Below are 12,997 nucleotides of genomic sequence, written 5' to 3'. Positions count from 1 at the left end.
CAACAAAATATATATTACCTAACCCACCCAGGGCAGCAAAACCATCTATACCTGCTCTCCTATTCCTGGCAGAAGAACCAGCTTTACCACCTGTCTACCCAAAACAGCGATTAGCTAGGAAATTCAGGCAGAACATAAAGGCTAACCGAGCATTGGCAGTTGAGGGTGTTAGAAGAACTCGAATAGCTGGACATTTCAGGGGAATTGAGAAAGCAATGCTGAACATGCAGCAGAGGCAGCTAAGTGCTCTGCAGGTTTTGGAGAGACGTGTGGGCAACCTCAACAACAATATCTCAAATGGGTTTGACACCATCACGCATACTGTTAGTGACATGTGTCAGGCTTTATCTTCTCTATGGGGAAATGTATATACACAGTCTGACACACTGCAAAATCAACAGCAAAGCATTAACAGCCTATCACACACCTTTGGTTGTTCTATTGACAAACAGGCCACTTCTACCTCTGTTCTATGCAGACGTAAATTCAAACTTGCTGATGAGTCGAGGGAACTTGCCCAGGTCACATCAGCACTGGAGGAGCTGCAGATGACCAATGCCTCTGTTGGGCGTGCCCATTCAGCTAAGGTGAGAAAGGTGGTCTATAGTTTGAGTGGCAATGCACAAGGTTCTAGGGTGGTGAAGGTCCAACCCCTGACAGATACCCCACAAGTGAGAGGCTTCATGTAGGCAGAGGGGAGAGTCGATAGACCATTGCTCTATTTCCTTTATCTGTACATAATTTTTAAATTACAGTTTAGTGTGCAATTCTTCATTTCATTATGTACTCATTGTAGTAGAGTGCAGGTTACAAATATCAATGTGTTAAGTTATTTTTCACTTATGAATAAACAGAAATAGTACATAAACAATAATTCTGTCACACTTGAGCATTTATTTCCTAACCTATGCATGTTTCCCACCTCAGACGTAATAATTGGTCACATCATTCCAGTAAGCCTTACCCTCTGCAGCTGTCAATGAATCCTGACTGGAATAGTGTGAATCATTCCTTATTGTAATGGTGGGTAACACTGCACACATGCCAATGGTTTTGTAATAGCTGCTTGTATCATAATCCTGGGCTTGTTTACCTTTGTGTTACCATCAGAATCTCTCCTTCAAAATTCCAAAAATGATGGTCTACCTCTGATCTAGTTTGTGTGAGGCATTGCATCTGTGTTCTCTTCACTTCAGGGGATTAATGTAGCATGCCATTAGGTATGGGTATAGGTACTTGATTGAGATACAACAAGTAAGTGTTGTAAGTGGCATTGACTCACTTAATTACAAGCCATTTCTTAGATCTGATTTTGCAAGCTGGTCATGTAGCTGGAATAATATGGAGGAGTCACATGTGCCCCCATTATAATGTACCACTAGGTCTTCGATGACGAGCTCCACATTACACATCTCTTGCATATTGGAAAAGGGCGGTCTTTCCCTGTTTCTGAAGTGTTCTCCCAGTATATTGCATCCAAGATACTATCTGCCATAACATTGTGAAGGTTTGTAGATGGAACTAGATATACATTTTCTATTCTGAACATTATATTTTCAAAGTAGAAAGATGTGGAGTTAAAAATAGTAAATGTATACCTTCCCATATGCACTTACATTTACGAAATTGGATTAGTCTGTATTCAGGATATGATATTAGAATAGAATGACCACTCGATATTTTGATATCTGTTTTTTAGTATGCACTGAATGTTGAAGGGGGGTATCAAAATGTGCAACCCCGGAAAATATTTGTTCGCCCCAAATCTGCTGGTTTGCTTGGAAAGACACTGTCTGATTTGATGCTGATGGTTGTTGAATACAGGATCATGTTGAAAGATCCAGAAGCACAATGTGCTACATGCCAGAGCATCAGAGGTAGTGCATTGGTGGCATACAGTGCCAACTGTAGTGCACACAGGAATTGTGCTTGAGTTTCCTGACTGTATTGTTTCTGCCCATTACTGCCTGCTCTCTTCAGTGTTTTCAAATATTTCTTGCAGAGAATGTACTTCCTATAATCCTCCTCACATTGGCATGAGATCATGAAATATTTGCTCCTTTTCCTCCTCTGCTGAAAGTGGCATCAGTCACATTGTTGAAGTTGGTGTTGCATTCTGGGTCTCCTTTTATACTTTGGACCTGGTTACTTCCTGGTTAAGGTTTGAGTATTATCCGTGTTTCATAAATTGCATTGTGTTGTTTTAGCCTGTCGCTAATCAGTTTATGACTAGTTTGTAAATTGATAATGCTTCCTATGTCTTACTCTATTTATTTATTTATTTTATTATTTATTAATAACATTTATAGAGCACGAACAAATGCCCTTGGGCGTCTCGGTGCTTAGAATATCTGCTTGTACTTACTCCTGATGGGAGAGAGGATCTAGGTTTACTGATTAAACAGCCAGGTCTTTAACTGCTTGCGAAATGACCAGAGTGAGGGGCTTGTTTTTATTGACTTGGGCAAGGTGTTCCATAGTATCGGGGCTGATACCAGGAACCTTCTATCCCCCCAGGAGACCATTTTGGTACGGGGAACCATTAGGTCATTTAGAGTAGAGGAACGTAAAGATCTGGGTGGACAGTAAGGAGGAAGGTTTTGTGTGAGAAATGCAGGTCCTTGATTGTGCAGAGCCTTATACACAATACAAAGGGTTTTGAACTTAATCCTATTTCTAATGGGCAGCCAATGTAGGTGTCTGATGGTTTCTGTAACGGATTCATATTTAGGAATTCTGCCCAAAAGTCTTGCTGCTGAGTTCTGGATAACTTGCATTTTGTTGATGACCCTTGCTTGGGCATTTGTGAACAGGGCGTTACAGTAGTCCAAAGTGGACAGCACTAGAGAAGTGTAAATGTAAATGTAAATGTCACCAAGGTTTTGCCGGCCGTTTCAGGGAGAAAGGGGAGGTTTTTCTTTATGAGGCGCAGTTTGTGGAAGGCGGAAGAGGTAATTTGGTTGGCATGTGGGAGAAAGTTGAGGCGGTCATCGAAGACCACTCCCAAGTTCCTCACTTTGCTAGCAGGTTTGGGGGGGTTTCCGAAGGACGTGGGCCACCATACTGAGGACCATTCTGGCGTTAATTGCCCTAAAATGACGACTTCCGTCTTGTCGGAATTGAGTTTTAGGCAATTGGTGGCCATCCAGTCCCCAATTGCCAACATGCCCTCTTTGAAGTCTTCTGTCTGTCTATCTTTCTTTCTTAGTGGAGTACGAAAATATGCACACTATCAGGAGGTTCTCTTGAGCTCTTCTAATCTGGTGGGCAAATGTGTTGCCTATATATAAGGATGGGGATAAACCTGTGAAAAACAACTGCAATTCTGATGTTGCAGATTTGGAATGCAGTGTTGGCCCATACCCACTTTTTAACTTCCATTTAATGTATTGGTTGCTGCATTACGGGTGTTGATTTGTTGTTGTTAATACCCAGGGTGCTGGAGTGCAGTATTCAGTTTTGGTTGATTTCATTGCATATCAAGACTGATGTGTATATTTTTATATATTAAACGTTTTCTGGCTGTCTATATAATACCCATTGTCATGCTTCTCCTCTGTCAAATAGATTTCTAGTACAAAAAATGGGAAATATTCTGAAATTCTTCTCCAAAACTATGACGACCTAATAATGTACTTATTCATTATATATTGGTTCAGACACAACTATGGTCATGTCGTTTTTACGTAAGTCGTGTGAAATGCTTAACTTCGTCAATTCTTGGGAAAGTGTTTGAATTATGTTATCCACTCAAAATCTGTTGCTTTCTTTAGCCACGACGGGAAGACGTTTTGTTGTGTCATTTGTGTATCCAAATCATCAAAGAGCGATGCTTAGCTCATGCATCTACTTCCTGTGAAAGGCTTGTGTGCATGGTGTACAGTTTTGCAGTGATACAATCTTGTGCGGTGTGGTGGAGTTCCATGTGTCACCTCCCAGTTCCTCCTGGTTTCGAGGACCTCCCATCCCTTCTAAAATTTTCAACGTGATATCTAACAGAACACTTGACTAGCGCCTTGATAAATATTGGGTGTGTAACGCTAAGAAGTATTTATCGCAACCTTTGTCAAGGTATGTAAAGTTCACAAACGTCACAAAGTTATGAAGCTTTATGTTTTGCCAGATTTGCATGAAAATTGTGACTTTTGTGATAATTTATGCTGCAAAAAGTAAAAAGGGAGAAAATAAATCTGCCCAGATCATTCATACCGGCTTAATTTTATTTGAGTGTAAAGTAATTAGCAGTGTACTTAAAATTATACCCTAATACACAGAAACACTAAATGTGCGAAGTTGCACAAGTTTTGCAGTGAGAAAATCAGGAACTTTGCACAATGTTGCTAGCATAAAAAAACTTTACACGCCTATAATAACTACTATTCACTGTTGTTCATGCCACTGGGGAGGTGGGAGAATGTGGGTTTGAATTGAAAATTATCGTTTGGGTTTATCTATCTATCTGTCTTTCTCTCACATTACTTTCATAGTAATACTGTGATGTTTCAACCTGAAAGCCATGGAAATTCACTGGTTTACTGAGCTATTACTGGTCCCCCCGCCATGTACTGATTATATCACATATTACATCACTCATGACAATTTAAATGACATCACTGATGAGGTCTCAGATTACATCATTCATGACATCAATGAGAAAATCACTGATGAAATTATCTATTCACAACAGCTTGCTATACTCGTAAAAGTATTTAAGAAGGTTCATCAAGAGCAAATTTTCTATACCTACTCTACTGCTAACGAAAGTTACTTATCGCAACATACTTTGCTTTCTAAAGAGACCAGTAGCGGCCGGCAAGACTCACGGGTAGGGCGGGGGGGTGGTTGGTCGCGGGGGAGTGGGTCGCTCAGGGAGGGGGAGTTTTAATTTAAAATAAAAAACATAACTTTGCCTGCCCGGTCCCTCTTTGTCCGTTGTGATTGGTTGGATCGCCGACCGCATAGGAGTCTATGGGTTGGTCATTTTCTCCTGCATGCAGCCTACATGGAGAAAAAGGAGTGTGTGCATGACTGGTTTGGTCGGCTCCAGAGGGCCGACCAAACAGTCAGCACCCATAACAGTGGGCAAGCCACTCCTCCCCTGCCCTAGAGCAGGCCTGCCCACCCCCAACCAAACCCATTCTGCTTCCTCACAGTGCGAGAAGCCGAAACATAAAATGGTAACATTAAATACTATTTAATGTTTCTGCTTCTTGCACTGTGAGAAAGCAGTGGGGCAATGCTCCGCCGTCCACATGGAGGAGCCTCCCCTGAAAGAGGCTTCGGTGCCTAAAGGGAGTAGAAGCTCAGTCAAGAGCTGTGGACATTGTGACAGCTGTGTGCAAACCTAATCAGGGTTGGGCATGCTCTCCGTGAAGAGCTGTGCACAGGGCGACGATTGTGTGAAGTAGGGGTTGCCCATGTTTTTAATGGTTTACATGGCTTTGTACTATTTAGAACTTGTTTACATATTTCATATGAAGTATTGGTTTGTACAGTTAATTGAACATTAGTAGGGTAGATGATGTCATTAGTGATGTCCTCAATGATATTATTTGAGCTGTCATCAGTGAAGTCTTTGAACACAACTGATGTCATATTTAAGGTCATAAGCAGTGTATGGTGTGGGCACACGTTATAGTTAGCTCGCTGAACTATAACTAGCAAATTTCAGTGTTATTTTAAGTTCAAAACATCACATTATGACTGACATTGTTACCTAACTTCCTTTGAAATCCTTGTTTTTTTTACTGAATTGTTTTCTCTAAGTTATATTCTTTTTTATATTCCTAACTATAACAGCACTTTAACCTTTGTTTTTTCCCAGTGAATTTCTATGTTTTTTAAATGTAAGTTGTATTCTATTTTGTATATCAAACTATAATTTAATTGAAATCCTTGTTTGTTAGTTAATTTCTAAGATTTTCTTACGTAACAAAAAATGTAATTATCAAATTTTTCTATAATGTTAATTTTGCCTTCAGATGTTGAAGTCTATTTTCACGATTGACCTTTAATGCTGATAATAAATGTGTATTACCAGTTGTATTCATTTTTTGTTGACTTTTTGAATTATGACTTTTTGAACGTTTCATTACAACCAGTATGCATGTTATACATCATAATTTGCATAATACCATTGTACAAGTCAATGCATTGATGGCGTTTTACAGCTTGGCCTTTGGCGTTATATACTACCAGTTGTATTCATATCTTTTTTTTAGCTTTCCATGTTCCTGCGGGATTCTTGTGGGAGTCTCTCAGACAGTGTAAGGCCTTGGGTAGAAACTTCAAATGGGTTTTACTTCATGTTGCGGTTCCTGCAGAGCCCGGTGCGAGTGCTGAAAAATTAAAAATAAAGTGTTTAGTATGATAGAGTGTTTTTTATCTAAGTTTGGTCCTAGACAATTTTAAATTGGGTCAGTTAATGATGATCTCTTGACTCCATTGGAAAGTGGAAACACATGCTGGCTATGCACCCAGTTTGTCTGGCTCGTGTGTAGCAACAGCAACATGATGCACCAAATCGCCCAGCCCCTGTTAGGTTCCAGAATTTGAGACGGAGGCCACATGTACAGGGTGAAGGGTGTATATACTAGGGGCTTAACCATGTAATGGGACTTGGGTGTCTAGCCTCTCTGTAAAGACCTCTGTACAGAGTGAAAGCTGCTTGTAGTAGGGGTTTGCCCATTCAATGGGGCTTGAGTGTGGCGAATGACTGGCTCCTCCATCAAGAGTTCTGTACAGTGAAAAGACTTTCCATAGTTGAGGCATGACCATGTAATGGTGCTTGTGTGGATTCAGAAGTTGCTTCTCCTTAAAGTGCTGTGTACAGAGCGAATACTGTGCATAATAGGGGCTTGGCCGTGTAATGGGACATAGGTGTGGTGATGGACTGGCCTCCCCGTAAAGACCTCTGTACAGGGTGAAGACTCTCTCTTCATTTGCCTACCAATGGGGTTCGGCTGTGGTGACAGACTTGTCTCTGCATGAAGAGCTTTCTACAGGGCAAAGCCTGTGCCTAGTAGAGACTTGCCCACATAATCGGACTTGAGTTTGTAAGGGTCTAGCTTCTAAATGAAGAGTTCCGTACAGGACAAAAGCTGTGCATAGAAAAGGCTTGCCTGTGCTAAGGAACTGGACTGTGAGAAGAGCTATATACAGGGCACACACTGTGCGTAGTAGGGGCTTGGATACATAATGGGACTTGGGTGTGGGGGAAGGACTGGCTTGTGCATGAAGAGCTCTATACAGTGTGAATTCTGTGCATACGTATAGGTTTGGTCATGCAATGGGACTTGGGTGTGGTCAAAGACTGGCACTGCAAGAAGAGCTCTGTACATGGCAAAGACTGTGTATAGTTGGCATTTCTGTGTAAAGAGCTCTGTAGAGGGCAAAGATTGTGAATACTAGAGGGCTGTCCATGTATTGGGGCCTGGGTGAGATGATTGACTGGACTCTCCATAAAATGGTTTGTAAAGAGTGAAGCCTATTCGTATTACTGGCTTGCCCACATAATGGGACTTGAGTGTGCTGATGGACATGCCTCTTCTTGAAGAGCACAGCCTGTGCGTAGTAGAGTTTTCCCAACCTATTGGGGCTTGAGTGTGATGAAAGACTGGCGTCTATGCACAGATGAAGGCTTTTCATCATACTTCTTTTTGGGACTCACTGTGCTCCTGCCCTTCTTATGCAGGACCTCATGGATCCATGCTAGCTCATGAGGGAGCCCCACTGGACCATATGGGGGCCTTGCTAGGTCTCCCGGTTCTCAAAATCTCCAGAAAGAGTACCATAGGACCAGCCGGCTGAAAATATTATTTATATACCTTAGGCCTGGTAGGTGGCCCTCTGGCGCCCCATAAGGGCAAAAGAGCTTCCGATTAGAGTCTTACTCTTTACTACTACTATTTTGTTTTAGTTTCAAGACATGGGAACCAATTCCCTGTGTCCTTTAATGATAGTCACAACATTTTCTTTCATGATGTGGCCAGCCAATGAGATCGCTTGGTCCTCTGGGACCAAACTGACTGGTGGGGAAAAAAAACTCTTGCAACCAATTTATTTGCTCTATTTTATAATTTGCAGAACCTTATTTTCTCCAAAATGGTTGAGCAAACTGTCACAAAATAACAAAAAGCACGCTTTCTTGGTAAAGATCCTGCTTTCTGCCAAATTTGGTGTAATTCTGTTCAGCCGATTTCTCTGTGTAACTGTTCAAATATCCCTATAGAAATTGCATGGGTAATTGTGTTTTGGGACACCCCCTTATTCTCAGTACCCACTTGAGATATCACCCCGAAATGTTCCAGAAAGAAGCTTAGGTAGATGTGATTTTTGGGGGGGAATGTTTTGTACAGATTGTCAAACAGTTTTAACCCTTTCCGTGCTGCGTGTATTTTCGCGCAGTGCGGCCATTTTATTGAGTGGGCGGAGTTCAGACTGCCCCCATCCGTCCTCCGCACACGCCCACCATGACGTCGGGCAACCAGTGGCTGTCCGACAAACACAAGGGGCTAAAATATATGTATTTATGTATATGGTCGAAACGTATTGTTTGGTACCATAATAAAAATCTTTTTAATACGCTGATCAAGGGTGGCTCGTTCCTTCACATAGAGTTGTGTGAGGGTGTTTGTGTGCTATATATGGATAGATGGATAGTAGGATAGATAAATAGATAGATAGATAAATAGATAGATAGATAGATAGATGGATAGATAAATAGATAGAATTAGCTGCTTGTTGTGGGACCGGTTTTCAAGGTGGGTGGAGCGTGATGGGCGCAAGAACCCATTCACTTTATGAATCCTTTCAGATAAACTAGCAGATTAACACTAATGCCCTGAAGTGCCTTTATTGTACAGGTAGCAGATAGCAAGACCAATGCTTTTATGTTCTCAGTGAGAAAGGTTCCTGCGTGAACCGAAACGTGCTGATCTTGCTGTCTGCTTCCTGCCCAATAAAGTAACTTTTTTTTCCTTTGAGTGTGCATCTGCTAGTATTTCTATATGCTTTAGAAATGTCCCTTGTCCCTGATTGGTCCAAACTGAAACATAACAGCACAATACAACCACACATTATTGCAGCACAACTCCACAAAAACAGCACAAAACCATGTAACACCAAACAACACGAACAACTTCACAACTCAAAGTGCAACACAACAAAATAACAATGTAACACCACAGTACAACACCTATAACATAAATATATAACACAAAAATGAGAAAGAACATACCGCCAGTAGAACTTTATAATGAAAACAGTGGAACAAGACAGAAAGTCAACAATTTAACACAACACAATAATAAACTCTACACTTCAGCCATCCACCGTCACCAACCACTGATGAGTATGAAGGGGAGACTTATTACTGTACAGTATATAAACTATGGATTGTGAGAAATTTGACATGGAAATATAAACTGTTGAGTTTTCATATATGAAATATGTACGGAATTTTTGCACGCATAGAACACATCTATGGACCTCCGGTAGTCACCATGTTGACATAGTCCAAGACATGAGGCCTTGGTCTTTATGAGCAAGGTGACCTCCTTCCCGCTCCATAGACGTACGTATGCTAGGTACCTCAACTAAAATGTGTATGGATTGAATTGAATTGAATTGAATGTAGATTTATAGAGCGCATAGTAACCCGGAAGCATCCCAGCGCTAAGCCAAGCAGAGAGACCAGAGGGGGGGGGTTAAACGGAGGATAGGAGAGGATCAGGGAAAGAGGTGGGTTTTCAGGAGTTTCCGAAATCGGTGATGGCAGGGTTCCGTCCTGAGTTTGAAGGGAAGGGAATCCCACAGTTTGGCTGTGTTGACCGAGAAAGGTCGTCCTCCTGTACGTGCCTTTTTTACTCTGGGCACTGCGACTAGGCGTTCGTGATCTGAGTGGAGTGTCCTGTTGGCTTTGTAGGGCACGACTAGGTTCTTTAGGAGGAGGGGCCCTTATCCTGTAGCAATTTGTGTGCCAAACATAGGGAATTAAATTTTACCCTTTCGCGTATTGGGAGCCAGTGCAAAAGTTTAAGTGGTGGTTTAGCTGATGATCTAGCTGGGGTGTCCGTGAGAAGCCGCGCTGCGGCATTCTGGATCTGCTGGAGCTTGTTGAAGGTGGTTTCCGGTGCCCCAAGGAAGATGGCATTGCTGTGATCCAATCTGGACAGGATCAGTCCTTGGATAAGCAGTTTTCGAGAGGGCTGCGGAAGGAGGGGAACGACTTTTATTTTGGGAAATACATATAAAGTGTGTCAAAAAGAGAACACATGTTTTCTGATTAGGCCAAGCTAGTTCTGACGACCCTTTATTTACGAAGGTCATGTTTCAATAATTGCGCAGGTTAACAACCTATTTAAACAACTATGTTTCTTTTACTACATGTTAAAATCAGCAAGGCAATATTTTCAACGTAAGTTGTAGAAATTACGTAACCTGTTTTGTTTGTGTTTTTTCTAGCATTTCCTATGTTCATTGGAAAGAAGACAGAGTTGAACTCAAATGAAAAATCCTCAGTGACCCCAAATCTGTCGGACTACCAAGACCTTTCCCATAACGAGGTACACTGACTTTATTCCCAAAACAGAAAGATGGTTTGGGAGTCAAGAATGCATGGATGCTTAGGGTTCTCCTAGGTCTGAAGACAGGTTTTTGTTTTGTTTGATTTACTGATTTCTAGGTCATTGTGCCTGTTATTCTTTAAATGATAAAAGTGTTGCTACTGTCACTGTGTGAGGGTGCCTGAGCATGATCTTATCATCCCTATGCACCTGTGAGCTGGGCAAATATGTGTTTTCCGTTGCTCAGTGGGCAAATGGTGATACACTGCATTGGTCTGGAGAATCAACCCTATACTAGCACGTCGGTGGGGAGAGGAAAGATGTAAAGAAACCAAGATGTAAAGAAACCAAAGCAATATCAATGTATCTGAGCCAAGCCTTGTGGGAATACTGATATCTTCCCTATTGAGAGGATACTGATACCCTGCCACACTCTGGCCCTGAGTGTAGGTGCTATTTAGCGTACCTGAAAAATAATGATACAACAATGTACGTAATTTATTGGGTGCCATAAATAGCGCAGATTACGAGTTTGTGGGGAATAACATCCAGTGTTTCATGCACCAAAATCCACATGGTACAGTAAATAGTGTACATATTTCCCTAGTGAAACCTGCAAAAATGTATCAAGGTTGAGGAATGCAGCACATCCGATAATTGTTGGAAACGTTAAATACCATGAAACTCGTAATTCCGTCCCAAGTGGAAACAGGGGTTTACGCGTGGGTCAGAATTGACCCACCTTCTTGTAATGAGGTCATATGACTTTACATTTGTAGACTATGAATGGACAGAAGCATTGTGATCTGCTCTGTTTAGAATTTGAAAGAATTGATGCTGACTAACACTCTAATTACAGGGCTTAAATGAATCAAAATATCTACCTAGCCAGCATGAATATATCACTGTTCAAGTTAACTAAGACACATATTTACCTCATACAAAACTGTTATTGTTTAAAGGAATGAAAGCCTCCAGCTCCCAAAAACACATCTATCGCAGGTCTTCTTTGAACTGTATGATGAGAACATTATACATCAGAGGAGTCTTTCAAAAACTGGTTGGAAAAAATTGAGGTGGTGAAAAAGCATGCACCCTTGATAACCATGAGCAAACATTATCGGCGAAGCCTAATTTTGAGTTGCCAATTGGGCCAGCCTGAGCATGCTCATGGCCAACCTGGGCCCGGTGGCCAATCAGGTCTAATGCAAACTTATATTCCACCCCAAGTCTACCATCTAGTTTGAGCAGTGCTTATTTATGAAAAACAAATATGTAAAATAACTGAGAGGACAAACATTTTTCATTAGGAGGATGGTGGCAGTGCCGCCCACATCCAATAACCAATGGCACAGTGTTCAGTGCTGGAAGTAACCCACCAACTAGATGTCTGACTTTTGAAGAACACCTCTATGAAGTCCCTCTCTGACTCCCAGAGTCAATCAATACCTACTTTCTACACATACCTGGAACTAGGAAATTATTTTGGTGCAGGGACTTGCTACTACTTTTGTACCCACTGCCCCTGGAACATGTCTGTTTCACCGCCTGCTTTGGTAAATTTAACTCAAGGGATTTGAAGATGTGTCAGTAGCATGCAACTCCATGTATGAAGGATCAGTCAGTCAAGATGATTTCTTATGCTCACTACTGCCGTGACTTAAATGATAAACCCTTCCATTAGTTCTGTTCTTAATTCTTGCACCCTGGTATCAATAAATAGATAAACTGGTCATGTTATTTGAAACAATTCATATAAAAGTAGCAACACATAAAAAATCGCAAAAATATCCTACTCATAGCTAGGTGGAACAGAACAACAAGGATATGTTAGATTTAGTCAGTTGAATAGCAGTGAAATCAGGCTGAATAGCTGTCGTGCTACAAAGTAGAGTAAAGTTCATAAATACGTTGAATGTGTTCCTTTCATTAACACAGGCGCACCCTAAGCTCATACCTCGCCACAAGCCCTTAGACAGACATCGCCCCTCCCCGGATATTGCTGCATGGATTGGCCTGAAAGGCTGGGGCTCCGGGTCTCAGCCCATTTTGCCCAAGCATTAAATGGCTATGTCTCTTAGGGTATTAGAAGTCAGCACTGAAGCCCCTGGTTTGCATTGCCACAGATTAAATTAAACCCCTTGAGACAGAAAACTGTCTATGGGCCTCAACACACTGACTCCAACCACTGGTTGTATGCATCTCACACACACAACTTCTACCTACTACCCTGCAGAGTGGCGTAACGAAACTTGAGCCCCCCCCCTGCAAAGTACATGGAGTGGGCCCCCTTCCCAACACCTACCACTTTTGCTGAGGGGCCCCCCTAGAGCTCTGCAACCCCGCACTGCGGGAACGTATGTTACCTCACTGCTGAAGTAAAATATTCACTGAAGTATTGCCTAATATACATACAAATGTTGCAGAAAAAA

The 12,997-nt window shown here is 41.7% G+C and overlaps 1 protein-coding gene across 2 annotated transcripts in view; it reads left to right on the top strand.

The window, feature by feature from the left end:
• MICAL2 (microtubule associated monooxygenase, calponin and LIM domain containing 2) overlaps positions 1-12,997 on the top strand; it is a 1,053,240-nt gene that overhangs the window by 814,124 nt on the left and 226,119 nt on the right. For both annotated transcript variants that reach the window (XM_078680924.1, XM_078680923.1), the window contains one exon: positions 10,465-10,565. In XM_078680924.1, the coding sequence (XP_078537050.1) occupies positions 10,465-10,565 (101 nt within the window). The remainder of the gene's footprint in view (positions 1-10,464; positions 10,566-12,997) is intronic.

The sequence above is a fragment of the Lissotriton helveticus genome, chromosome 3_1, assembly GCF_964261635.1.
Source record: "Lissotriton helveticus chromosome 3_1, aLisHel1.1, whole genome shotgun sequence".
NCBI lineage: Eukaryota > Metazoa > Chordata > Amphibia > Caudata > Salamandridae > Lissotriton > Lissotriton helveticus.
The sequence above is the reverse complement of the archived record's forward strand: the minus strand, read 5'-3'. Positions and strand labels throughout refer to the sequence as shown.